Raw genomic sequence first — 26,612 nt, forward strand, 5'->3', positions numbered from 1 at the left:
TATTAAAATGAGCCATAAACTATTTAAGTACTGGTAGGCAGTATTTAAGTTGGAAAATAATACTTTTGCCATCAGAAGAAAATTCAAAATATTGAAATTATTCGTAATAAAATTGAATGATTACATTTATGATAAAAAGATCACGGCTTTGCGTATTCTGGTACAGCAACTAAATTATCAAGAATTGTCTACATTGTATCTTATTATCTAGAACAACGATTCGGAATATTTTGTAATAGAAGGCAACATCTCATTTCACAGGAATTTTATAAGCCCGCATGTCGTAAAGTAGATGGTATAACTGCATACATTTGATTTCCAAATTATTATGGACGCTGGCAAATTTGCATTTATTCGTCTTTTACATTCATTGCATCGTCTTTTACATTCGTATCTATTTTGTACTATTTAAATCTCATTTTATATTAAATTCTAAGGAATTTTACACACTTGACAACACTGACATGATATACTTAATTATAGAAGCTAAAACAATTGTTACTTGTCATTTTCACTTGTCTACCTACAAATAGGTGTCAAAATTGAGCTATTTTGCAACGTTTTTGTCTAGTAAAAATAAGTTAACATCATTTAAGATTTTGTTATTGTAATTTTTTTAATATAGTTTTGAGCATTATTTTTAACATGGGAAAAGGGCGATAAATATATATTTTCTCGTAGCTTTGCTAGTGTTAATTGTTAAATATATGTACAGTTCTGATACATTAATACAAAAAGTACCTTGTAAAAAAAATGCATGTGTAGTTTTTCAGGCTTATCAAAACAAACCTGAAGTTCAAAGATAAGTAACCTTTGCAAGTGTCCATATTAATTTAGCAATTGGCCCTACATTCAGGCTTACCAATGGTCGAGTCTATAAAACCAGTGAACATTGGTCGTGGGTTCGAGCCTGGCCAACGGGCTTGTCACGTGAAGTTTTCCGGGTTTCCTTCACATTTGTAACACCTAAATAGGAGCCAGTTTCCCATATAAAAAATCTCCCGGGAGTCATTCCCCCGCGGCAAATCGCTCATGTGTCGTGCTGCCATATACGAATATACCACTACATTCAGTATACATGCACGAAAAATATACATAAATTATATTTAGATCACTGTCTTTATCGAATAAACAACATAAAAGGTCATTTTATAACTCAAAATTCGTGACAGCAAAATTAAACGTATACTATTTTAAATTTTATTGCCACACTAAATCGTGAAAGCTACATATGATCTGAAAGCCAAAGGTTTTCTCTTTCTTTCTTTGATCTAATTATGTAAGTTACATGCATAACACAGAACGTTATGTCATAACAGAAGGTAATGTCATAACACTTTACAAGTTTAATTTTAGTATCGAAATCTACATGAAATGCCCCAATGATCGCTTGGAAAACAACCATTTACAAATAATCATTTCTGACCGATTAAACGAAAATATTTCGGTTGGATCTTGATTTGTGACGATTGTCTGACGTAAACGCGATCAAACCTGAATCGAGGTTTTATGCGGGCGCACGAACGACTTTTTATATTGTCATTTATGTTCAGATCCCAGGTATATTCCCATTTTCTCTGACTACCACAAAACACCCACACGTCATCTAATTCAACAGGGATGTTGCAACCAGGTAATTCTGAATCCCTAAGATTGAGATCACCCGCAAGTATGACTGTATTTTCATTGGGAACTTTTAACACTTTCTCAACTGCCAATCTCAGTTGTCGGACCCTTTCACGTGACTTTTCTCTCATGCTTTCTAGATGTGTGTTGAATAATGTAAAGGGAATTTTTCCAATTTTAACATCTACCCGAAACAAATTTCTTCCCATTTGAGAATATTGGTACTAGTGTATGCTATGATTTACATACGAAACGGTATTCTTTTTCAAAAGAGTAACTATGAAATAATCGTCTGTATTAGCCGGAATGCATTCATGTTCGGGCAAATGTTTAAATTAATTATTTCTTCTAAAGTTTCCGAAATAATTTCCTGTAAAAATACAATATCGCAATATCGACATCTTCAAATTTTATTATTCTGCAAACTTTTCTTATTCTGGAACAGCAATATTTTTCATCCAATCCGACGCAATTCCAAGTTATGAATTTCAACAAATGATGGATCGAATATTTCTTGCAACTTGTACTTGCAAGATCCATTGGCATTAAATGATTTCGAACAATCCGGTGTAGTTATTATTGCAATTCTGTTTGCTTTCTCCTGCAAATTCTTGAAAGCAATCAGGATTTTTTTCACTGATACTCGCATGAGTCGATATCGAATCTGTTATTTCTTCAACTTGCTTACAAAGTTCTTGACAAGTATCCGAATCAAGTTTACTTTCATCAGATTCTTTACTCATGGTAAATTGATTAGAAGATAAACTTTAAAAAGAAAATACAACTCAATATTAAATGAATTTACTAAAATCACTTCGAGAAACTATTGTAAATTTTTTAAAAAATTAATTATTAATTAAATAGTTTCTTACGAAGGTATTAATTTCATTTAAATTTCAACAACAAAACTATTTAATGCATTGTACTTTCAAAACATTTAAATAGTTTAAATTAATATTATTAAAATTGCAGCAACCACAAATTTCAATAAAATAAAGTTACCTAATGCATCGTAACGTATTATATACATATTTATTATAATCTTCAATATAAAGTAGATTCACATTATGGCTGCTCGCTTTATAATTCACGTATTTAAGATATAAATTTTCTATTGAAATGCCACATTTATGTTGGCCAGAGGCGCCCGCAAACTATAAAAAAGTGTGCACAAGCTATAAAAAAATGTGTGATAATCCCGCGAAATACACGTTGGCCGACAAAGGAAAACGTTTGTTTGTTTTGTTAAGTTATGGCAACGCAACACTTGGACGATCTTCCTATGGGGATGCCTTCCGGGATGTCTTTTTAACTGACCCTATTCAGGCGTTATAGACGTGAAGAAAACTCGGAAAATTCCACGTGGCCAGCCCGTACGAACCCACAACCGAACTCCCAGTGTTTAGGGAACGGAACCGCTGAGCCAAAGAAGAACGTACCAAGCGAATACTATGCACAGTATATAGTTAAACAATGTGTTTTATTTTGCGGAATATGTACAGATTCTTTTTGGATTCCAACTCAATGGTAAATAATTACAACATGGCGGTAACAAATACAACGGCAGACAATAACATACATACGCACCGATCGCGACATATCCTATAAAACCAATAACGAGAAAGACTATAACTAGTTCTTATAAACTAACTTAAACTAAGGGAAGGGGGAAGGGGGAAGTTAACAGAGAGAGTGACAAAATAGTGAAATAAATTGTAGGAAAGAATGAAATACTCGGGATGTATGGAAAATTGCACAATTTCGGTGGGAGGCCACTGATGGCTTTTTCTATCTTTGATATCTACTTGGTTCTCCTTTTATCGTGACTACGATAAAATTCAAGTCCTTATCAGGCTAGCACTGTTCCTCCAGTCTAGCTGCCCTTGACGATACGGAGCACCATCTTCCACGTCCATCCACTCTGAGGTTCAGTCGAAAGAATATCTCATTCCCTCTCAGGTCCTCTTTCGCGCTATTTTTCCTGTAGTTCCACGAATCGGTCCTCGCCACCCAAGGGAAAAAGAGTTAGAAAGGAAAATTCTAGAAGCGAGAAGGAACAAAGGGAAATATTCTAAAACGATGATTAAATTAATATATACAATGGCGTACTGCCACAAGGGCATCGTACGTATGTACTATACATTATGCAATAATAAGATACCTATATATATCTATATATATATATATAAATGAATGTATGTCTGTCTGTCTGTATATCCTTCATGCATTACCACACCGTTTATCCGAGTGCCATGAAACTTTGGGAAGTTTTTTAATACACTCCCTCGAAGGTTTCTGGCATAGTACATTTATCCTACGATAGATGGCGTGAGTGTACACAAGCATTTCATCGTGAGTTCGATCGATTTCAAATTGTGAAGACCATTTCCCCCTTCCAAAAAATATCTCTATATATGTATTTGTAAACTGTTATTTACGATATTTGTAATAATTTTTGTTTAATCACTTTATTTCAACTATTTTTTGCTAATTACGTATTCGCTCGAACTTTGTTAAAACCTTAACTGTATCCTGAACAACAACCGAAGTTGTAGGAGGAAATTCGTCTATTTTACCGATCTAGGGATCCCCTTTTCCAAATTTTAATATTAACTCAAAATAATTTAAAAAGACAAATTACAATAAAACGGTTTATTATCCGACTATCAGAAATTTCACAACGCGCCAAGGAAGAGAGGAAGGAGCAATTAAATAATTAAAATTGTAAAGGATTAAAAAATGTATATAAAAATGGGGAATATCGCACTTCTGACAATCGCTGCAAGTGTGTGGGCTAGATTTGCAGAATCCGTGCTTCTCACATGGACAACTGTATGTGGAGTCGGAAAATCTTCTGATTTATTCGTGTACGCACCAGACAGAAAAACAAAAAATATCGTGTATCCACAAGCACTCCAATAAATAAATAGAATTGAAACGACACTTTGAAATGTTTTCCCGATGAAAATGTATAATAATAAGTTTCAATAAAAATGATAAAATGTAAATTGAATTTTATTATAACGAGTTTGCTTGAATTTCGTTTCTTCTGAGATCGCAGCAATGCGCGACGGGTAAACTAGTTATATATATATAAATATATCTCTTGATTAACGCAGTTAATTAGTTAATTGTTACAGCGTATATCAAAATGGGGTTGATCAAATACAATTGTACCTCAATACTAGACTGAACTATCACGACCCGCTAGAACAAATTTTCGATTAATAACAATTTTTATTTTGACATTATAAAAAGTTTTTTGTGATAAAAAATGAGTAACTAATTTAAAAGTAAAATGAAACCTTACAGTTCCCTTGGAGATTAAGAAAAGGGCAACCCGATGACAAACGGGGGGCACGTCCCCCCAATGTATGGACGCCCCTGGATCAATACATTGCTTTATTCCAGTGTTTTTCAACCTTTTTCATCTCCCAGCACACTTCAACCTATAATTAAATTTCCGCATAAAAATCACGTGTTTTAAAAGTTGTTTGTAAACATTCTATCGCCATATTATTGATACTTGCCGCTAAACCTAATTCTTTGTCTATATTTTTTGTGAATTAAATAAAATAGCATTGTTGTTCCTTAAAATCGCAGCAGGTTACAATAGTTATTTAAATTAATAATTTTCATTTACATAAGAAAAACAATTAGCATTGAGTCTTCATTTGCAGTGGTGGGCAAAAGTATTGGCACAGTTGAAGATAATGCTAAAAATATATTACAATTTATATTTTCTAGTAAATCCCTGGTTCTTAATTTACCAAAGGGTCAAAAATATTCAATAATCTATACATCGAACACTTTAAATGGAAATTTCTATTCCACACTTACGAGAGATTCTTCCATAGAAAGACCACCATCACTTCCGTATAAAAGGATAAAGAGCATACCTAATGGCACGTTATGCTAGGTGAAACATGCATTTACTTAGGGCCTTCTATTCCGAGAAACAAGGCAGTGGCATGTTATGACATTATGGGGCACAAAAAGTTTAATTACAGGGTGCCATATGCTGTAGTGTTGACTTCAGAGATTTTTCTTCCAGGTAATTTTTTGGAGGAAATATTCTTACAATAGATTGATTTGGATCCCAGGCAATTTCTCTTTTTGCCCATAGGATAACACACCACTGAAACAAAGTGGAATCTATGTACTGTACAAAATGACAAAATGAGTTTCAACTTACTGCTCAGGTCTCGAACTTATTACAGTAATTCGGTAAAGGACCTCTCTGTTTATAACTTAAAAATTAGAGAGATGCAATTACTATTGAAATTTCAAATTGTTAGACACTTCAACATAAATCAGAGGAGTTTATACTCAATAAAAAATGTGGATAAAATAATGTCTTTAAAGGCAACTCATATTTTAAAATATCCATTATTTTATCAATCAATTTTATAAATCATGTCTGCATATTAATATTTACATTAAGTTGCTAAATACTGTAAATACTTGTCTGTCATGTTTTTTGTTCAAAAAATATGAAAGACAACATTCTCACATTGTGTAATTTTCTCTGATATATAGTTCAAGATGGAGGAATCACAGCTGATAGATAATAATCAAGATGCAAGTTTTTGCTAATTGAAAGCTATTGAATGAATAGAACATTTAGTTCAGAATTGAATGTAAAAATTTTTAGTTACATAAAGTTCAACCAATAAACTGCTTTGCTGAGGACACTAAAACAAAAAATGTTCCTACTGCATTTATTAGATTTTTTTTTCATTTTTCTCTTTCTGTATAAGGGGCCTTTTTTTTTTAATACTTATCATGAGTTTGTCCAGGTCAGACAGTAAAGGATGGGACCCAGAAATATCCAGGACCAACGCATGAAAAATTCCAAGAGTGCACTCACTCAAATTCAATAAGGACCTTCTCCTTAAACCTAATTCATGTTTTAATGCAGAAGTTCTATGTATATACAATAAAATTATTATTAATTATAAATATTATATAATATTTTGAAATTTAAAATAATAATTCTGATAAACAACACAGATGAAATCTCTAGAAAACAATCTTTATTAGGTATTTAACATACATATTGTAACATTAGTTATTCACATCTTAACTTTTTTTCCCTCAATGTTTATAATCCGATATCTAATTATGCAACAAATATTAATACAACATTCAAATGCTTGTAGCTGTCTTTATTTATTAAATAATCTCTTTATCAAACATTTAATGCAAATACAAATTCTATTTGTCTTAATAAAAATACCATTTACTTGGTAATCATTTCTAGGCATCTTTTGGTTTTACAACAACGGGGCCGACATTATCTCCTGTTTCTTTATTATGCTTGTTATGACTTCCGTCACAATAGGGAAACTAAATTTTAAAAAAAATTCATTAATGAATTAGTATTTCATAACCTTAAAGCTAGGTATATTAATCAATAAGCAATAAAAATTCTGAAAGTGCAATTGTTTTTTACATTGATAGAGTCTAATTAACTAAGAGTCCTTTAAATCAAGATTTTGTATTATTTAAGGTTGAGTTCACACTGCCAATGACAATGACCACAGGTCATAAACAATAATGACAATGTCTTTTGTTCTATTCATCCACATCATTTATTAGTTTCCATGTTAAAGCATGAACAATTTACATTAGGTTTAGCATTATTCTGTGGATTTCTGCATTTTCAGACCAAATTCATCTGTTTTAAAAATGGATATGAAGAGTAAAATGTTAATTCTTTGATATTCTAGACATGTCATAGAGCCTAAATGTTTCTTCAACACAATATTAGCCATTCCTCCATCTTATTCAAAGAGAATTGTGAGAAGTTCACATTGATTGGCCAATATAGTTAAACAACAAAATCTTGAATCTCAGATAACTTTCAAACACCAAACAACTAAGATGAAAATGCAATGATAACTTTACGTAGACAAAAAATAAAAATATTGGCATTTGTTGTTGTCATTAGCAATGTGAATGCAGTGTAAGGTGAATTGTAGAAGAGTACTTCTAAGACATGAAAACATAGTACAGTACAATACAGTTCGTTTTATCAATCTTGGCACAGTTCTCAAAAGGTGCTTTAAAGTTTCAAAAATAATTTACTTCAGTGGCTTCTCATAAATTTGAAAAAAAAAAAAAAAACATTAAAAAAATTTTAATCATAATCTTCATAGACCTGATTTTAAAACCTCATTATTCTATTTTGTTGATCACTTTGTGCCAAATATTTCATGTTATCCAAGATTTTGATTATCTCAGGCATTCTCAAACATGGTCCACATTACCTTGTACAATTGAAACTCTACAGTATTATATTTTTTAAAATAAAATTTAACAAAACTCCTAAAATTTCCTATATATTATAATTATTGGAAGTTATTTATTTAACATATTAATCTGCTAAAAAAGAATGCATTTGTTTTGTTCTGCATCTTGTTGAAACAATGATAATGAGAAAAAAGTAATCAAGTATTAATATGTTACCTTCTCATAGATATTTTAACTAGATAATTAGGATATAAAATTTATTTTAATTAAATATTATAAAGATATAAAATTTTGTGTCTGAAAGATAAATCATTATTACATATTGATGTTCATTGTATTATCATAAAAGAATAAAAATAAAAGTAACATTACAGTTTGAAAGACTCTTATTCCTAATTTAAAGGGGCAAATAAATGAAGTGAGCATTACGCACCAAGAAGTTATAATTAACATTTATTAACCTTACAAAATTACGAAAAAAAAAAAAAGAAAATTTGTATATTTTCAATCAATATCATTAAATTTAGGAATTTCTTTCTAATTTTGTGTATAGAAAACCAACAGTAAATAATAACATAAAATAATTTCAGAGAACAGCAAACCTCTTCAACTTCCAGCAAATAACAATACAAAGCAAATCACAAACATTTTCAGAATCCACCTGATTCTAGCTTCAGGTTTAAAGAGTTTGTTTCAAATTGGAATGCATAGAAAAGAACACAAGTGCAGGTTCATTTTGAAAAGGCCAGTGCGAGATATGTGCAAAGGCATTCTACATCACTGTGGCAATAATGATAATCATACCATGTCAATAGCTGTATTTCATCCTTGGAGTCGATACAATTGGAATTAACACTGGTTTTAAATATTTCCAACAGATTCCAAGAGCCTAATATGGTCACAATTTGCAAAGGATCCAATGAGCTGAGTCTGTTGTAATTTAGCCTCTGTAGGTCTTCTGAGACATACATTGATAGGACAGTGGTGGGTTTTGAGTGATCTATATCATATTTGTGTTAACAAATTTTCTGCTCTAAAGACCTTTTGGAGGAACCAACCTAAACTAGATCCGTCCCAAACCTCTTGTCTCTTACAGGAACCCTATATACCACTGCGAGTCATGGCTGGTGTGGGGGAGTCTTTCATGTTCCTCAGTATGTATTCTGGCTTTTGCTAGAAGCTGAGGAGGTTTGCTGTTATCTGAACATATTAGAAGTATCCAGTGTTGGTGATGTACTTTTATAACAACATAAAAGAAACAAAAATAAGGTAATGAAAAAATTTAGTGCATTAATTCCAAATGCTGCATGTGATGACACTACATATTCATCATGCCATTTCCTTATGCTATATGATGCAATAAATTACTTCATAAGAAATGCATATAGGCATTAATTCCTAATTTTCAAACATATTGAAAAATGCTAAATAAACAGGCTATAACTTCCTTTGTCATTCAATAAATCTCATCTTGTAACAAAATATTTACTGTTTTAAAAACTTTTAAACACTTTAATAGTGAATCTAATTCATTTTCTGTAAGATCTAAAAATAAATTCTTATTCAATTGCTTATTCAATTTCAAAAAAAAAGATTTCAAGTTTTTTATTATTTCAGAGAAATTTCTATACTTTCTAAGAAAAATGTTAATTTGTGCAAGAAAAGTTTTCAGTACAACACTTCCAGATTTTGCTTCAGTGAAAATTAAAATACAGTAATACCCCGAACTTACGCAATAGGTGGGACCGAGTGATGACCGCGTAAGTCAAATTCGCGTAAGTCGGGGTATAATTTCGCAATTTGTGTAAAATCCAAGTCAGATGTATGTAAGCTAATAAACGTTCTCGTTAATCTTATCTCGTCTTTTGATTCGTTCACGGTTGCAAGAAATCACCACATAGTCTCTCAAGTCTCCGTAGATATAACAAACACAGAAATAAATAACACAAAATAAATTGTAGCTATGTGTCGATTCTGCGCGGCATGTCCGAACATGTAAGCTGAACAATAGTGTGGGGTGAGTGAGTAATCAAGAGTTGCGTGGCGCTCAAACAAAAGACGAATCAACGAGATTTGAAAATCGCGTAACTCCAGGTTCGCGTAAGTCGGGGTAGCGTAAGTCGAGGTATTACTGTATATAAGATGTGGTCATATTAATATCAATGTAGAGTAAAGGTTTACTTTGATCCTTAGATCTAATTATTGTTTCAAATTTTATGAATGTTTAAAACATTCACAAAACAAAACACTAAAGCACTAAAAACATTTGTCTCCCCCGTATCATCCTCAAGGATGCTCAGTTACTACATGTACCAATGGAAGAAAGTAATAAGACTAAGAAATACTATACCGGAGTGAGAACTGACTGATAAGACTGAAAGAACATTTCAAAGACTGTAAGAGAAATACAATGACAACAGCTTTAATGGAGAATGTATTAGAAATAGTAATAACTGTTAAGTGGAAAGAAGCAAAGTTATCAAAAAATAAATAAAAGAGAACAAGCAATTATTTATTGTGACATCGTCACAATGCCGGGATGCAATGTTTAATCGTATTCTCAATTTAAAATATATGATCTCCACCTGAAATTAGTACAGTCTTGCCCCTGTACATCATACTTTTCCTGTTAGCAATAGAGTCATGCCAGTCATCTAACTAACTCCTTTCATAATAAAATTTTTGAATTGAAATAACATACCTTCCAGTTTTGATTGATTAGCTGTATACAATCAGAAGATTGTATACAGTTAATCAGGGCCTCCCGCCCTAAGCTTTCCATATCTGGTCTTGGTTTTTCATCTATCTAACTCCATTCTTGAGGTTAAGGAAGAACAGACAGATGGACAGAAATTTAAGACACTTTAAGACAGTGGGAATTTATAGGTGTACAATTTTTTTCAAATTGCAGTCCAATTAGAATGTAGGTTGTGTTGAGAAATTATGCAGATAAAATAACTTAAACTGAATAACAGTTACTATCAAAGATGAAATTGTAACACAGAAATGGTTTTTAAGGAATGGAGAAATGAATCTAAAATATTCAGAATAAATATGGTACTTTTCTCATAATGAATAGTGCAGCTACAATAAGGAAAAAAGTGATAGACAGAACTCTCTAACAGTAAGCAGAGTCTACTGGATGAAGATAAGGCGTTTTTAAACTGAAAAATTGTAGTTGATCCACTATTGTCACTTTTACCAAGTAATAAAGTGCGAACAACAGGGCAGAAACTGACACCACCAGTTATATCCTGTTATGAAAATAAAAGTTCAAAATAAAAATACATAATACCAAATACACAAAACAACTTCAGTACAAAATGAAAACTTTTGTTGCTTTCTCTTTAGATTTTAGACAATTCATCATTCTATTTTGGTAAAAGGAATTCCTAGATTATTAAAACAGAGCATAATTATATCTTGAAAAGAATACAATGTACTGTACATTTATGATTATTTATATGATTTAATTGCTTAAATATATAAATTATAGATCAGATGTAATAAAGATTACTAATGTATTTTGTTAGTATAAAAAAACACATTAACAAATACCATTATTTTAATGAAATTGTTTCTACTCATTAAAATTTTCAATAAGCAATAAAAATAAATAAGAATTTAATCATTTCACTTATAAATGCTTTAAACCCAACATTAAAATTAAACAAGGCCAAACAAAGGAAAAGTATAAATATATCTCTTTGTATTCCTAACAGTTTAGTTTTTGTTTCTTTCCTCTTAAAAGTTTAGTTTTAATATAGTAAATTGGATTCTTTGAAAATAAAAGAATGCAATCAATTTTGTTATCTGTTAGTATGTAGTTTAGTAGACATTATTAGACTTACATCTACAGATAATATAGTGAAGTAAATGATAAAAATGATAGAATGCCTTGTCCGATACATTTCAACTTTCTTTTAAATCGCATCAACTTTCCCAATAGATTGAACTAGACCTTTCAAAAAAATTGGATGTAGAATAACATTAATTTACTTATTCTACATTTGATTTAACTTTATCCTAAAGATGGCATGAAGTAAAATTAAAAATATTATGAAAAATAATTTTGGCACCATTAAGCAGTTTTTGTACATTCAAGCTAAAAAAAGTTATAAAATTTAATGATGATTAAATTTCATGATTCAATTAAAAAATAACGTCTTTTATTTTCCTTATTTATGGAAATTAGTAGTAATGTTTCTTGAATTTTATTACTTCATTGCATTTCTGTTAACTTAAATATTGGGATAATTTATTTTTTTTCTACTTCTCTGAAAAATTTAAATTAATCAAAATTTAATGCATTACAAAATCCAGTCAAACCTTTAAATCACACTGACAGAAACATAAGAATCAGCTGATCTTTAGAGGTTATTTCTTGTGTTAAAAAAATGGCCATTATTTAGAGGTGGCTGTTATTGGACATTTATTGCATATAAACAGCTATTCAGATCAAGAATTGTATAACTTGGAAGTTTAATATAATATGATTGTTCTTATAGTTTATTTCTTTTGTTTCATAAAAAAATTAATTATATTAAAAATTCATGAATTATTATTTGATATATCTGCAAAAAATAAAATTTAATAAAATAACTAGAATAATAAAATTTATTATATTTAAAAATTATTTAAAATCTAATACCTTTGCAGATTTCCAACATCTACAGAAGCACGTTTTGCTACCAATATCTTCAATATCGAAGGAATGTACGATTTTTTCACATTTCTTATCAATACTTTTATTAACAATATCGCCCTTCTTCGAAAGTTTAAAAGTCACATAAATTGCATAACCGAGTGCAGAACAAGTACTGATCACTGAAAGTACTGGAACCCAGTCTCTCCCTATAAACAGAAAATTACTTTAAAAAATTTAAATTTAAAAATTGTTATTAAAATTAAATAAACATGAATTAGTCAGTAAGGCTTCTATCATATTAATATCCTAAATTCATCACCAAATTACAAGGTTTGCGATTTTCATATGTAATTGCAGTCCTCAAAGAAATTCCTAAATTCTATGGATTGGATTGAAAGGATTGGCAACATAACAAAGAGGTGGCCTGCCTAGAACATCTCCTAGAACAGTGGTGCGCAAATTATTTTCATTTCCAACTCCCCCATTTTGTGAAAAATTTTGTCACAATCCCTGGATAGACAGCAGATGTTTTTTTAATTGTCAACATAAAGTGAAATTCTTTCTGGGATTTGTGCTTATGTTTTCTGCCTTATTAGAGGTCTTAATAAAACAATTTTATAAAACAATGGTTTTATTTATGCATATGAATATAAAAATTAATTTAATGAAAAATACTTTTAAAAATACTTTACATTGTAAGAATTCAATGTGAGGTACAGTATGCTATTCTATTTTTGTAAATAACATAATTTCATTTCACTATTTTACTGATACCTGTTACTTGTTGAAGAAAAGCCTTAAATTTTTTTATTGTCAAATAAATTTCTTTGAATTTGGCAACTGAAAAATTTTTTCACGATCCCTCTGAGGGTCGTGACCCACAGTTTGTACACCACTGTCCTAGAGCAGCATTCTTCAACCTTTTCCCACCTGCAGACTGGCAAAAATAGGAATATTTCATGGAAAGGCAGAAGGCTAAAGATAAATTTTCTTAGACTTAAACTGCTTAAATGCAAACATTGTCCTGAACTTCCTCTATTTTGTTTTTCTATATTTTAAGTTGACTTAAAAATTAAGTTGAAACAAAGATTATGATATATATGTATGATTTGTTTGAATTCTAATTAAAAACAAATTATAATCAGTTTTTTAGGCTAAAAAAGTAGAGTAATTAGGGGAAAAAATTATTCATATTGAACTACATTTAAGAAACATAACAATAATCTGAAATAATAAGCAATAAACAAAAAATAATATGCACAATCGCAATAAAATAAGAAGTTTTACCACATGTCACCAATAAGCAAGCTGATGCAATACTGCAACACCTACTAAGTGTAACAGAAGGGGTTTAAGGGGTGGGTCAATTATCATGAGACTAAAATTTCAATTTGTAATGAACTTTATTTAAACAATTGCAATAATAAAAATAAATAAAAACTATTTATATTAATTACAAGTTTAAAATCTTATTATTTTGTATTTTATTCTTTTATAGCTATGTATTTTTTGGCTATTAACTTGGACTTATCATACTACAATTTCTTAGGAATCTTAACTTGGCTTTTTTCCCCAAAATGTACACATTGGAGTTTAAAGTTACTAGGAAATAAAGAGAAAAAAGCCAAGTTAAGATTCCTAAGAAACTGTAGTATAAATCCAAATTAATAGCCAAAAAAATACATAGATATAAAAGAATAAAATACAAAAAGAAAAGAAAAGGTCTTATTATTTTATTACGAAATTTCCAGCCAGTCTATGAAATTTTTTGTTGACCGGCAGGAAATTTCAGTGGACTGGCATCAGTCCTTGGACCCAAGGTTGAAAAACACTGTCCTAGAGGACTTTTTAAAGAAACTTGTCCCCTATTTAGGTGTTAAATATGTAAAGAGAACCCAAAAAACTCCACATGGTCAGCATGTTGGTTCGGGTGAAAACCTGCAACCAACTACCAGTGGTTTTATCCATTTGAGAGACATTGGTGGGACTTAAATTCTAAATTCTATCTAAACTCTACTCTTATTCTAAATTCTAAGGATATTTATGTATGTTAAAGAATGTCATATACAGTACAATGCAATTTTATTTCAGACAATCAAATTTTCTATAGTGATCAATAAGATGACTGTCACGCCAAATTACTGTATTATAAAAAGAGAAGACACTGAAGAGCACCGAAACAATGTTGTGAGGGTTTAAGGGGTTTAAGGAGTGGGTCAATTATCATAAGACTGAAATTTCAATTTATAATGAACTTTATTTAAACAATTGCAATAATAAAAATAAATAAAAACTGTTTATATTAATTACAAGTTTAAAATCTTATTATTTTGTATTTTATTCTTTTATAGCACTTGAAGAGCACCGAAACAATGTTATGAGGGGTAGACACACTACCGAGCTCGCAAGAAAAGTACTTGTGCAGGGTTACAACCCGCTATGGTCCCAAGCGGTTATACTCAAGAGCTGTAGGATCGAAAAATCATTTTCATATGGGAATCTCTCCTTACTACCACCTTGGACACATGCAACACTCCAACTCTCAAGCTGCCCAGTGTATGGGCCACACTATACAAGCAATTAAGCAAATATTAGCATTCTCCAGAATGCGTATAGTGTGTTTCTAGATCTGTGCATGCGCTTACTCGCACATGATGGAGCTTTCTGCTCGTTCATTTTTCGAACATTTTTTAATATTTCTATCATGTTCCTAACAGCTTAGACAAAAGTTTCAACTTAAATTTAAGTGTTCTATTCTATATCGGATTAATTCCGTTAAAAAAAAAAAATTTTCAGTAAATCTTCGTATTCGCCTGATGACGACGACCATATGTTCGTTGAAAGTACTTGCGATTAAAAATGCACATGCAATGCTGACCTCGGTGTCTTCTCTTTTTATAATAAAATTTTCTATATTCTTAACAAAAGCTACATTATAACTAAATCATAATTAGCAAAGAATTAGTTATAGTACGATACTGAAAATAAATATTTTAAACCAGTAATTTTATCTAAAAAGTAATATTTTTGAGTTGACTACCTTAATCAGTTACCAACAAGTTCTGAAACAATATAATTTAGAATATTTGTTTCTAAATATGAAGATGTCTGATGAAAGCAATCGAAAACATTAAAATTTTTTTAAAATAAATCCTTAAAACATTTTGAATTATAAAAATATTCTAAATAGCAAATACTTGTTTTAATCTAAAAATCAAAGATTTAATCAAGGTCAATTAATTGGATATGAAACCAAAAAACACAATCCTACAATAAATAATTTATTGATAATTTCCAAATTATAAGCAATGGTCCAATAAATCTAAACGATAGCTAAGCCAAGAACATATTTGCTATATCAGAATTATTTGATGTGAAAGTCATTTAAACATTTACAGTAAGCTAAAGTAATTGGAAAATAGGAAATACTGTAATTTCATAACTGTAATCTGCAGGAGCAATTTATCATTGAGAGAAAATGCTTAGCATTATGTAATCCATACATCTGTGCCATAGTTATTCACTTTCTAGGCACGCCAGCAATAAAATAATGCAACTTAAAAGGACATTTAATAATTAAAAAGAAGTATTTTTAAATCTAGAAGAGAAACGGAACAATTCAACCATTTAAAAGATGTAAATAATACAAGTTTAAAATATAGAGTATGAATAGATAAAAATGTTCTCTCTAGTGATTTCTAGAGCCACTTTTTGGTATCGTGAAAAAATTGTCACAGATAATGCACAGTTTGCATCATCAAAATCAAAGTTGTTAACACAATCCACAGATTATAGGCAGAAATTACAGTTTTTATGCACTAGAAACTCTTCTACTTATAACAATGAAGAGATTTTATTACCTTATTTAATAAGGTTCTAAATATATTTTAGGAATTTTTATTGAATATCTGCTGGATTTATGTGAATTTTGTAGTTAGGAAATATTTTATTACTTCAAAATTAGATGCATCCAAACTTTAAAAGATTTTTCAGGGAAAAACTGGATGATAATTAGAAATAAATGTAATTTAATAGTAGTAATGTTACTGATTAATTGAAAATATAGTGTAGTTAAAAAAAATACTACATAATTTTCATTATAACAGACTTGGAAAGATGATAGACAATATTCCATATTTTAGATTAATTTTGGAATGATGAGTTTATGATTAGAATTAAATTTAATTGCTTGAATTTAGGATCAATGGACATGAAGACTAATTTGCTTTCAATTCTTTTAATTTCTTCATGTGGAATACATAGGCTCTATAATCAGTCTTAACATTCCTTATCATCTCTCATTACAAGCATAATGATATAGGTCAGCATTGAGTAAATCTATCTTAAATTATATATCATGATATCATGCACTTCTATAAAATTACTAATAAAGAGAAAATCAAAACAATAAAACAGCACTGTAAGTGTCTGGGTTACATTCAAATAAATACACAAAGTAGTGATGCCATAGTTCACAAAGAAATGCATGTACTGTACAACTTGAAGGATGAATATGTTCAAGTTAAACTGAGAAGAGGCTATTTGCAACTGAAATGAACTATAGAGAACAGTTCAATCTTAACAATATGGCAGCTGAAAGTAGTATATCATTATATTTAACACTATAAATATATATAAACTCAATAATAATAAATAGCTATTAGAATGTCTTTTTAAAAAAATCAATTTAATATAACTTATATGCAGGGTGGTTATAAATTATTGAGCACATTTCGAAGAGGAATAAAAAAGAACACAGTAAAGCACTCACAATGTATGTTGTTTTATTTAATATGCCACAAAATAAAATATTTTACATTTTAAATAAATTCCATGAGCTCCATGTGTAGTACATAAAATCCAGGTGGCATTCAATTTCACACCATGTGTTACAGAGCATTTCAGCAGTTTATTCCTTCACTGACTTTATCAATTCATCTTTTCAGTTCTTCAACATTGCAAACCTTTGTTGTGTACTCCCTTTCTTTGACAAATCCCAAAGAAAGAAATCCAGTGGTGTAATGTTGGTGAATCGAGATGGCCAGGAAATTGTTCCTCTGCTGCCAATCCAATATTCAGGAAATTTTTCCTGTAGGTAGTCTCGAACAATTAAATCCCAATGTAGAGGTACCCCATCTTGCCAGAAGTAAATATTCAGTTGTCAGTATTCAATTTGTGGTATCACCTGCATAATCCTACATCATATCAAGCTATACAGTGATAGTCACTGTATGCTTGGAAAAGAAGGTTCCCCTAATTTTACATCACAGTGCCACCTATGTTCAGTCAAGGTCAACAAAAACATTTATAGCTACTCTATATCAGACATGTGCAAATGTGGCTCTTTTTGAGTTACATGTGGCTCTTGCTGAAAGTGTTAATTTCTGCTTTTTATTATTATTTTTACAATTTTATTTCCACAATTTTGTGAAAATATGTTTATTAAAACAATCCAATATTTGTTTTATATTTTGTTTATATTATATAATAAAATTGCGGTACAGAATAAAAAAGTACAGAACTGCGGCTCCCATGCATTTTGCAAAATCTACATTTCAGCTCCCACTGAACTTTTGCTTGACCACCCCTGCTCTATATCATTTGAAACAAAACAGAGGTCACTATGTTCGTGTGTTATTTTCTTATTCCTTCCTGAAATGCACTCAATAATTTATAACCAGCCTGTACATCTCTTTTTTTTTTATCTCTCTCTACATTGTGGGTGCTAAGATGGCCTTTTTAGCAAGCCCATTATTGCTTTGGCCAAGCCCACAATGGAACAACTGGTGGTAATGGATAGGGCCTGACTTATCCAGATGGACCCGCAAAAATTTTCTAAGATTCAATCCCAGGTCACTAGAGCAGTATGCTGCCATCTTAACCACTTTTCAGCTTTAATATATTACCAAGTCCAAGGGAGAAACAAAACTCAAAGACATTTTATTAAAAACTGTGTATGTATGATTTTTAATGTAGTAATTCATTTCATAAAAATTAAATAAAATTTACCCATAATTAAAATTAAGTATATATATTTGTTTTTAAGGGCTAATGTATTAAAATTTATTTATTTGCAAGTTATATCTATAAAAAGCTTAAAAGATTTTTATCTTCAAAGTATTTAATGAATTTATATAGCAAAAATAGATGTAACAAATTTTGTTAAGTGTTGTTAAACAAACAATAGTGACAAAACATCTTTGTATAAAAGCATTAGTCAATAAAAATTGTCAAAGAAACTTCTGTTATTAAACTCTATACAGCTCTAATAATATTAAAACAAAAAATTTTCAGATAATGGCAATAATTTATTAATAAACCTTTAAACTTGAGATTAAACTCTACATTAAACAAAAGTAAAACTACTTTATTTGTTTCTCTATTATCCTATGGAACTCTCTATGAATATTTAATCTATTGAACAAAAATACAAATTAAAGGAAAGTAAATGATATTAAATGACCTATTATAATATATATTCAAATAAAATTTTATCACTATCCAAAATACATTTCAAAAAGTATTGTATATCTGAATTTATTATCTCACTCCAAAATAATAAATATCAATAAGGTTTTTCACCTGTCAATATATGATAAGTATTATGAAAATATAAGGAACAAGCAGAATATATTTAATACATTCCCACTGTTTTAGAAACTAGAAGATGAAGCAACAAAATACTCTTACTTTGTTTGCTTTTGCATTGAGGTAAACTGCAATAATGATTGCTTTTAGTTTTTTTTTATATTATTGAATTCTTTCAAAATTCATAGTGAAGTAATGAGAAAGACAAATGAAACAAGATAAATACAGATAACAGTAATAATTCAGTAGATTCAATACTATTAGTAGTTTTCTAAAATAGCACCAGAGTGGAGTCATTCACTTTCAATGCAAACACATACTATTTCCACTATAGCTATAAGATGGCAGCAACAATAAATTAAAATGATACAGTCATACATAATGTATAATTCACAAATTAACTATCATGAAGTCAATTAATAAATTAAATATAATCTTACAACATTAATTTGTTTATGAATCTATCAAGAAGTGAACCATGCAATATCATGATAAGTTGTTTACTGAAGTTTATTCTTAATGCAAACAAAGTAATGTTGCTTGAAACATTCTCAATTCATTTCAAATGATCCATTTCATTGGCTTATTTAATTGCTTTCATATTCAATTCTATTTTTTTTTTTATAAAATTTTAATTAAGTTACTTATGTTTTTTATATATTATTTTAAAAATAGAATTTCTGTAGTCAATTACTATAGTTACTTATTGTTAATTTTTAAATAGCTAATCACCTTTAAATTACATTTTGATTTTTATACTTAAAATACATTTGATAAATTCATTAATGCTTCTTCCTAGTCAATGAAATTCATTAGTTTATTTAAATTATGTTTTATGTTGAATATCTTTATATCTATCTAATGTGAAACTCTAGATTACACTTATTTTTAGATTAAACTGAATTAATTTAATCTAGTAAACTAAAATTAGTTAAATCTAGTAAACTAGATTAAAGTTTTTAGATTAATCTAGATTAAACTCTAGATTACACTGTATTTAAAAATAAGACACTGTTATCTGAAATATTATGTAATATAGTAATTTCTATAATAATGATATTGATCTGTATAAGTCGATCATCATTTCGTGTATGCATTCACTACAGCAGTATGAAAGAAATTAATATCTGCCTAGACAGAATATCGTTTCTTCAAATTTTTATATTCCAATTTAATTATTATAGTATAATACTGATGTATCTTTAATCTTTTCAATTAAAAAAAATGACTGATTAGATATAATTTTTCTGTTCAAATTTCACTCTAATATCCAATACAATAGAGAAATACTTTAGCTATTTAATACTTCAATAGGTCTGAACAAGCAATATTAAAAATTAGATCATAAACGTAAAGGATTACAAAATTTCAAATCATTTACTGATTTTAAAAAAAGTCCATTCAATTTTAAAGACTGATAAATACAAAATAATAATAATGATTTCTTAATATGCATTATTTACTTATGAAAATGAAATAAACTATACACAACTGATATAATGAATAATGCATCTTAAGTACTGTTACTGCATGAAAGACTTTTATAATAAAGATTATTTAACATTTAAAACATCAAAAATGTAGTGATTTAAAAGATTTTCTTAAAAATATTGTTTTTATTCAATATTCAATTTTCAACACTATGCAAAAGAAAAAACAAGCATTAGTTTCAGAGTACATCAACTCAATATCAAGAAAAATACAATTGCTCATATTATAGGATTCAAAGCTTTTTATTTAGTTAAGCATTTTTTGCAACTTCTCCAACACATTATCAGGACTGAAAAAATTCAAATCATAAATTCAACTGAGAACATCTATACATTTCCATTGAGTGTTCTGAAAGAATCCTTCAAAATCCTCAATATATTTGACTGATATATATCTGTGTATATGTATGTAAGCATAGGCCATCTCTTCCCACCTTTTTTTTAATAAAATTATAGCAGTAACCCTCCTCCATAAAATTTACTTACAATAGAAAACCTACCAAGATGCTTATACAATTTTCTAATTCTATTATACAACCCAAAACACATTTAATGGATTTTAAAACAATATATTCATTACTTACCACCTATAAAAAAAAAAAATAAATCATAAATTAACATTCAATACAATTATTTACTCAAAAGAAAACTGTTTCCAATCAATAGTTTTGTAACATTTAAATTTATTTTTAAAATATTTCCCTTATTCAAAAAATTATGCAGATTTAATAGTTGTTTTTAATTTATCACTATTTAATCAAAATTACATAAAATCTCATTTTTAAATCTTTGCAAATAATTTTTATTTAAGGACATTGAACTAAGTCAGTATATATATTTTGATTAAAATAAATAAAATAAGTTTTGTATAGTAATAATGTAAATGAGGAAAAACTAATGTTTTATCTTAAACTGAGATAGCTTACATATTTTTGTAATGTGAAACAATTATATCACATTAACTTAATATACATGTGTATATAAATTGCATTAAAAATTGTCAGTTGAAGTTTATCTTGGATGCAAATCCCAATGGATGCAATTCAGTTAGCTTAGGTTTGGTTAGGTTAAGTTAACTACATTTCTAGTAGACATTTCCTTTTTTTCTTTTTAGGTATTCCTTTCTTCTGTCTACTAAAAATGTAGTTAACCTAACCTAACCAACCTAAGCTAACCGAAGTGCGAGAAACTGAGAATTTGTTTTATCTTATTGTATTTTCTGTGTATTTATTTGTTGTTTGTTTACTTTATCATTGTTTTCAGTGGTCTTTCTTTTTTTATCAAATTGAGGGCGAAAATCATTGTCTAGTGATACTTCCTACTGTATTTGTAAAATAAATAAATAAAGTTATAGTATATTTTATCAATTTCCATAATAAATTTAATAGTTTAATTGCAATTAAGGGTTTTCTATACTATTAATTGTATGTTCTGATACAGACAGTACTATGTCTATCATAACATATAATTACTAGAATCTTTGACCTCTGACCTTTGGTTTACATGTACAAATTTTTTAACAAAAATGTGAAGTATATAAATGATGTTTGGATCTTTAAGTCATTAAAGATTTTTGTACTGTATTTTAAAATTAGCATCACTATACAACTACGTAGCATATTTCTTAATAATAAATAAGTATAATTAATAAAATTTAAAATTTTGGATACAACCGCATCGAAGGTTAATGATTACAAAATTTACCCGCGTATTTGTTCCAGACTAGAATAAGTTCAAAGTTCAAGGACTACTCGCTTAGTAACAGCATTATATTAATAGCAATAGCAACTAATCCTTTACTAAACATAGAAAAGTAAAATAAATATCATACAAGAAACAGTAGCCAGGCCGCTGACCATTCTGCTTCCTTCTTTACAGCTTCTGATCACCTGATTGACCGAATACTTCTTTCGTTCAGTGTTGCCAACTCAAATTTAAATAGAGGAAAATATCACAAGCAGGGCTGTGGAGTCGGAGTCGGAGTCGGAGTCGTGGAGTTTTGATGTTTTAGCCGGAGTCGGAGTCGGATGATAAGGAAAAGTCGGAGTCGGAGTCGGAGTTGGATTCGGTACATTTTTACGCGACTTCCACAGCCCTGGCAGGGCTGTTGAGTCGGAGTCGGAGTCGGAACCGGATGATAAGGAAAAGTCGGAGTCGGAGTCGGAGTTGGAGTCGGTAGATTTTTACGCGACTCCACAGCCCTGATCACAAGCCTAGCTTATGGGCAGTGGCGTAGCGTAGTGGGGGCGGCAAAATTTCACAATAAATAATAATAACGTCTTGTAAAAATTTGAACCATTTCATTTCATATTTTTGTCGCACCTACGATTCGGACCGATTGAAATGAGCACAGAATTTTTTATTACTTATTCTGTGACGAAATTGAATTTTAGTCTTTTAAATTGAGATACCTAAATAAGGGGGAGGCAAAATTTTCCACCGCCCCGGGCGGCTGATACCCATGTTACGCCACTGCTTATGGGAGACAATGTTGCCACGCCGATTTGCTTGCCATCGGTAGATTCATTAGACAATTTTCGGTAGATTTCGGTAATTTTTCGGTAAATCGACTTTTTGTGGCAGAAAGGAGGTTGCACATAAACAATAACATTCTTTTTCGTCATTTATTTTATTATACATTATAAAACAATAAAAAGCAAAAAAACTAACACAGAACACTTACATAAAAAAATAATAATTTACTAATTAAGTAGGTACATTTTGTCTTATTTTTCTAACAAAATACAGTATTACCTTTTATTTTTCGGATATTAATAATAATTATTATTATTCAATATCTTCCGTTTGTATGTTTTTAACACAGTTTCTTATTTTTGAAATTAAATTATCTTTTACAGGAAAATCGTAACAGTATTTTTATCCAATTAATTGTTTAGTAAGAAGTAAGCCAGGGATTGTTTCAGAGCTCACAAGTCAGTTTATTTCCGTGTTTCGTGTTTAACAGATTTATTTACGAAAATATTCTTTCTATTCCATTAGCTGAAGAATGGGGCAGACACAAGATATTCTCAACAAAACGAGACAGAATCTTTGCAATAAAGTCTCTTACAATATATAAGAAATGAAGGTACAAAGAAATGTTTTATTGAGAATTTTTAGATACATTGAAAATAAAAATTTCTTTCTTGAATTATCGTAAACTTTTCGGTAGATTTGGTGCTTCAATCGGTAGATCGGTAGATCGGTCCCAAAATCGGAAGATCTACCGAAAATTCGGTAGACATGGCAACAATGATGGGAGATAAAAGTAATTTAATTTATCGCCACCAGGATCGCTTTTTGACTCTCTATAAATCAAAGTCTATAAACACAAGGTGTGGGCACGATACCGTGATGCATTGCGACAGTCGCCATATTGGTTTTTTTTTTGTAAAAGTTTAAACGGTGTTTGTAGAGCAAGTTTTGCTCTTTTTTTCGATCTCAATTAACTTCTTGTTATCAATTTTTGTTTTAAATGGTTCGATATTAGGCACCGAACTGTAAAATTTCATCAGCAAAAGGCGTAAGATTGTTCCCGTTTCCTCGCTAACAGAACCTGGACAGCTAAATGGCTTCAATATTGCAGAAGAGTTAAGTGTAAACAACAGAATTCGAGGCTGTAAAAATTTAGTGGATAAAATAATTTCGATAATATAAATTTACAAAGTGTTTGCAATAACTTTTGTAATGTAACATAACTGAATCTTTCAGATACATTTCGAGGAGTCAGAATTTGAAGTTGAAAGAGTGGACGAGAGAAAATGATTGCTGCTGATCATAAAAATAAATGTGTAAATTATTGTGAATATCATAAATAAATGTCGATATGTCATTTCTTTGTTTTAACTTATATTTCTAGTTATAATACAGTCGACCCCCCTATAAGATCATTGATTTTTCCGTTTTATCTGAATTACATGTTGTACGAGTCACTTAGATTTTACAAATATGTGAGCCATTCACAGTCCGGCACACGTATTTGTAAAATTTATGTGACTCGTACAACATGTAATTCAGATAAAACGGAAAAATCAATGATCTTATAGGGGGGTCGACTGTATTTGGTAAATTTTAAATTTGTGGGTAAAACTTTTCTATAAACAGTAATGTTCGTCTTAAACTGAACAATAAAACGATGTATTTACTTCACAGTTTGTAAATAAAATCTATCCATGTAAAGTACTATAATGCCCAAAATCTTCACTAAAGAAATGATAAAAATGATGAAAACTGCATATGGTTAATAGAATATATATCTTTTTACTGTGATCTGTTAATTTTAATCTGAGAAGTTTCAGATTTTGATTTTCAAAATTCTATTCTTGTACTAAAAAGGCTAATTATCATTTACTTTTTCAATTTAGAAATAAAATGCAGTATCTTTGTACTATATTCTGTTTAAATAGCGTTTGTAATTACAACATTAAAACATGGCTCAGTACTAATCTGTAGACTGTGTTTGTGGTAAAGTTTGTTTTCTAACAGGTTGTATAACAAGATAATGTAACTTATTATAACAGAATAAATCTGTTATAATATGTTGTTTGTGGATTGAAAACATACTTTAAAATTCAAAATAAAATAATTGAAGTGAAAACTTTCAGTCATTTAAATTAATATTTTATAATAATTAAAAATATAGAACAGATTACGTATTTTAATGAATAATTATATTGCTTAATAATCATTTTATTGTGAAGTAAACAATAGAATAAATAATGTTAAAGTTGGTATTGTCTACTATTTAATAAATTTAGTTTATATTCATATTCATTCAAGTTTATATTCATAGCTTTCTTCGTTTAGGAACTTTCTAATTAGCTCTTGCAAACACTGAAGATTTACTTTATATATAAAGTTTGAGAGAAAGGTTTTCTTTTATCTTGAACTAATTTGAATTTATAAAAATGTTTACTCTGATGCTCCTGTTTTCAGTTTGTGTGATGCAAAAATGCATGCAAATCTAGAAAATTAAATATATTCTAATTTAAACAAATATCTCCAAATTTCTTCTTTAATTTTGCATTTCATAACTAAATAAATTTATCCTTGTACTGTATCGTAAGAACCATTGACATAGCTTTCTATTTTCATATTTAGTTAAAGTTTTAAAGCCTTCCTGGAAGGAACGTGCAGGTTAATGCACTTACAGAGCATGAAATCTATACGGCAACCTTGTAGAACCAATATGGCGGATTCACGTGGAGGTTTTCGGGGTTTTTTTACGTGTTAAATACGTAAAAACTCTGGCAACGTTGTTGCTGGACTTTTCCGACATTCTTTGTTTGTTTTCATTTCATTTTCAGTTCTATTTCTTTAAGTCTTCAGGTCTGGTTTTATTCGTATACGGCAACGCAATACATGTTCAAACTGCCGAGGCCAACACCTCCCGGGAGGTCTTTTAAGAGAAACTGGATCCTATTCAGATACTACTAACATGAAGAAAACTCATTGGTCAAGACTAACTACCAATGTTCATTGGTTTTATCACTCCGCCACTGGTGGGCCTTTAAGTCTTCAGATTGATTCGGGAGATATTAAGCGGGTGAGGGCCATATCTTCCCAACCAATAGTCCCGAATTTTCCTGAAAATTTCTATAATCATTTACAAACGTCTCTGCAAAATACAGTATCAGAAATGTCTGACAAAAGGTACAAGAGTTATTACCGTTGAAAGGAGTGAAAAAGTCGTGCCCCCACGCTCAAGCTAACATCCAAACACGTAGAAAAACCTCCGAATTATTTTACATTCCTCGACGTTTCAACGTCCTCTCTGTCCAAAAACTCAAAAATCTTGGAGGGGGGTCATTTTTTCGTCGTACCTTCTCCGGCTGTTAGGCTATATAACAGCCGTGAAAGTATAATAATAGGGCCTAGTTTCTCATCAAAAATCGTCGCGAGAGGCTCTAAATTTGGCAGATCGCCTAAGTGTTACGTTGCCTTAGCCCTTCAAACGAAAATAAACCATTTTAACGTTATTCATTTGATATAGGACCGGATCGACC

At 29.8% G+C, this 26,612-nt stretch overlaps 1 protein-coding gene and 1 pseudogene across 1 annotated transcript; both read right to left on the reverse strand.

The window, feature by feature from the left end:
- Window positions 1-1,352: 1,352 nt before the first annotated feature.
- On the reverse strand, window positions 1,353-2,166 carry LOC111629958 (annotated as a pseudogene).
- A 4,474-nt stretch (window positions 2,167-6,640) lies between these two features.
- LOC111629970 (CDGSH iron-sulfur domain-containing protein 1-like) lies at window positions 6,641-22,595 on the reverse strand. Its single transcript, XM_023373939.1, has 3 exons — window positions 22,439-22,595; window positions 12,533-12,735; window positions 6,641-6,975 (listed from the first exon to the last, which is right to left on the reverse strand). The coding sequence occupies exons 1-3, from the start codon at window positions 22,464-22,466 to the stop codon at window positions 6,886-6,888; spliced, it is 321 nt and encodes a 106-aa protein (XP_023229707.1). The 5' UTR covers window positions 22,467-22,595; the 3' UTR covers window positions 6,641-6,885.
- Window positions 22,596-26,612: the final 4,017 nt, after the last annotated feature.

Source organism: Centruroides sculpturatus, unplaced genomic scaffold (genome assembly GCF_000671375.1).
Source record: "Centruroides sculpturatus isolate CEXI.00-Female unplaced genomic scaffold, Cexi_2.0 scaffold539, whole genome shotgun sequence".
Taxonomy (NCBI): Eukaryota; Metazoa; Arthropoda; class Arachnida; order Scorpiones; family Buthidae; genus Centruroides; species Centruroides sculpturatus.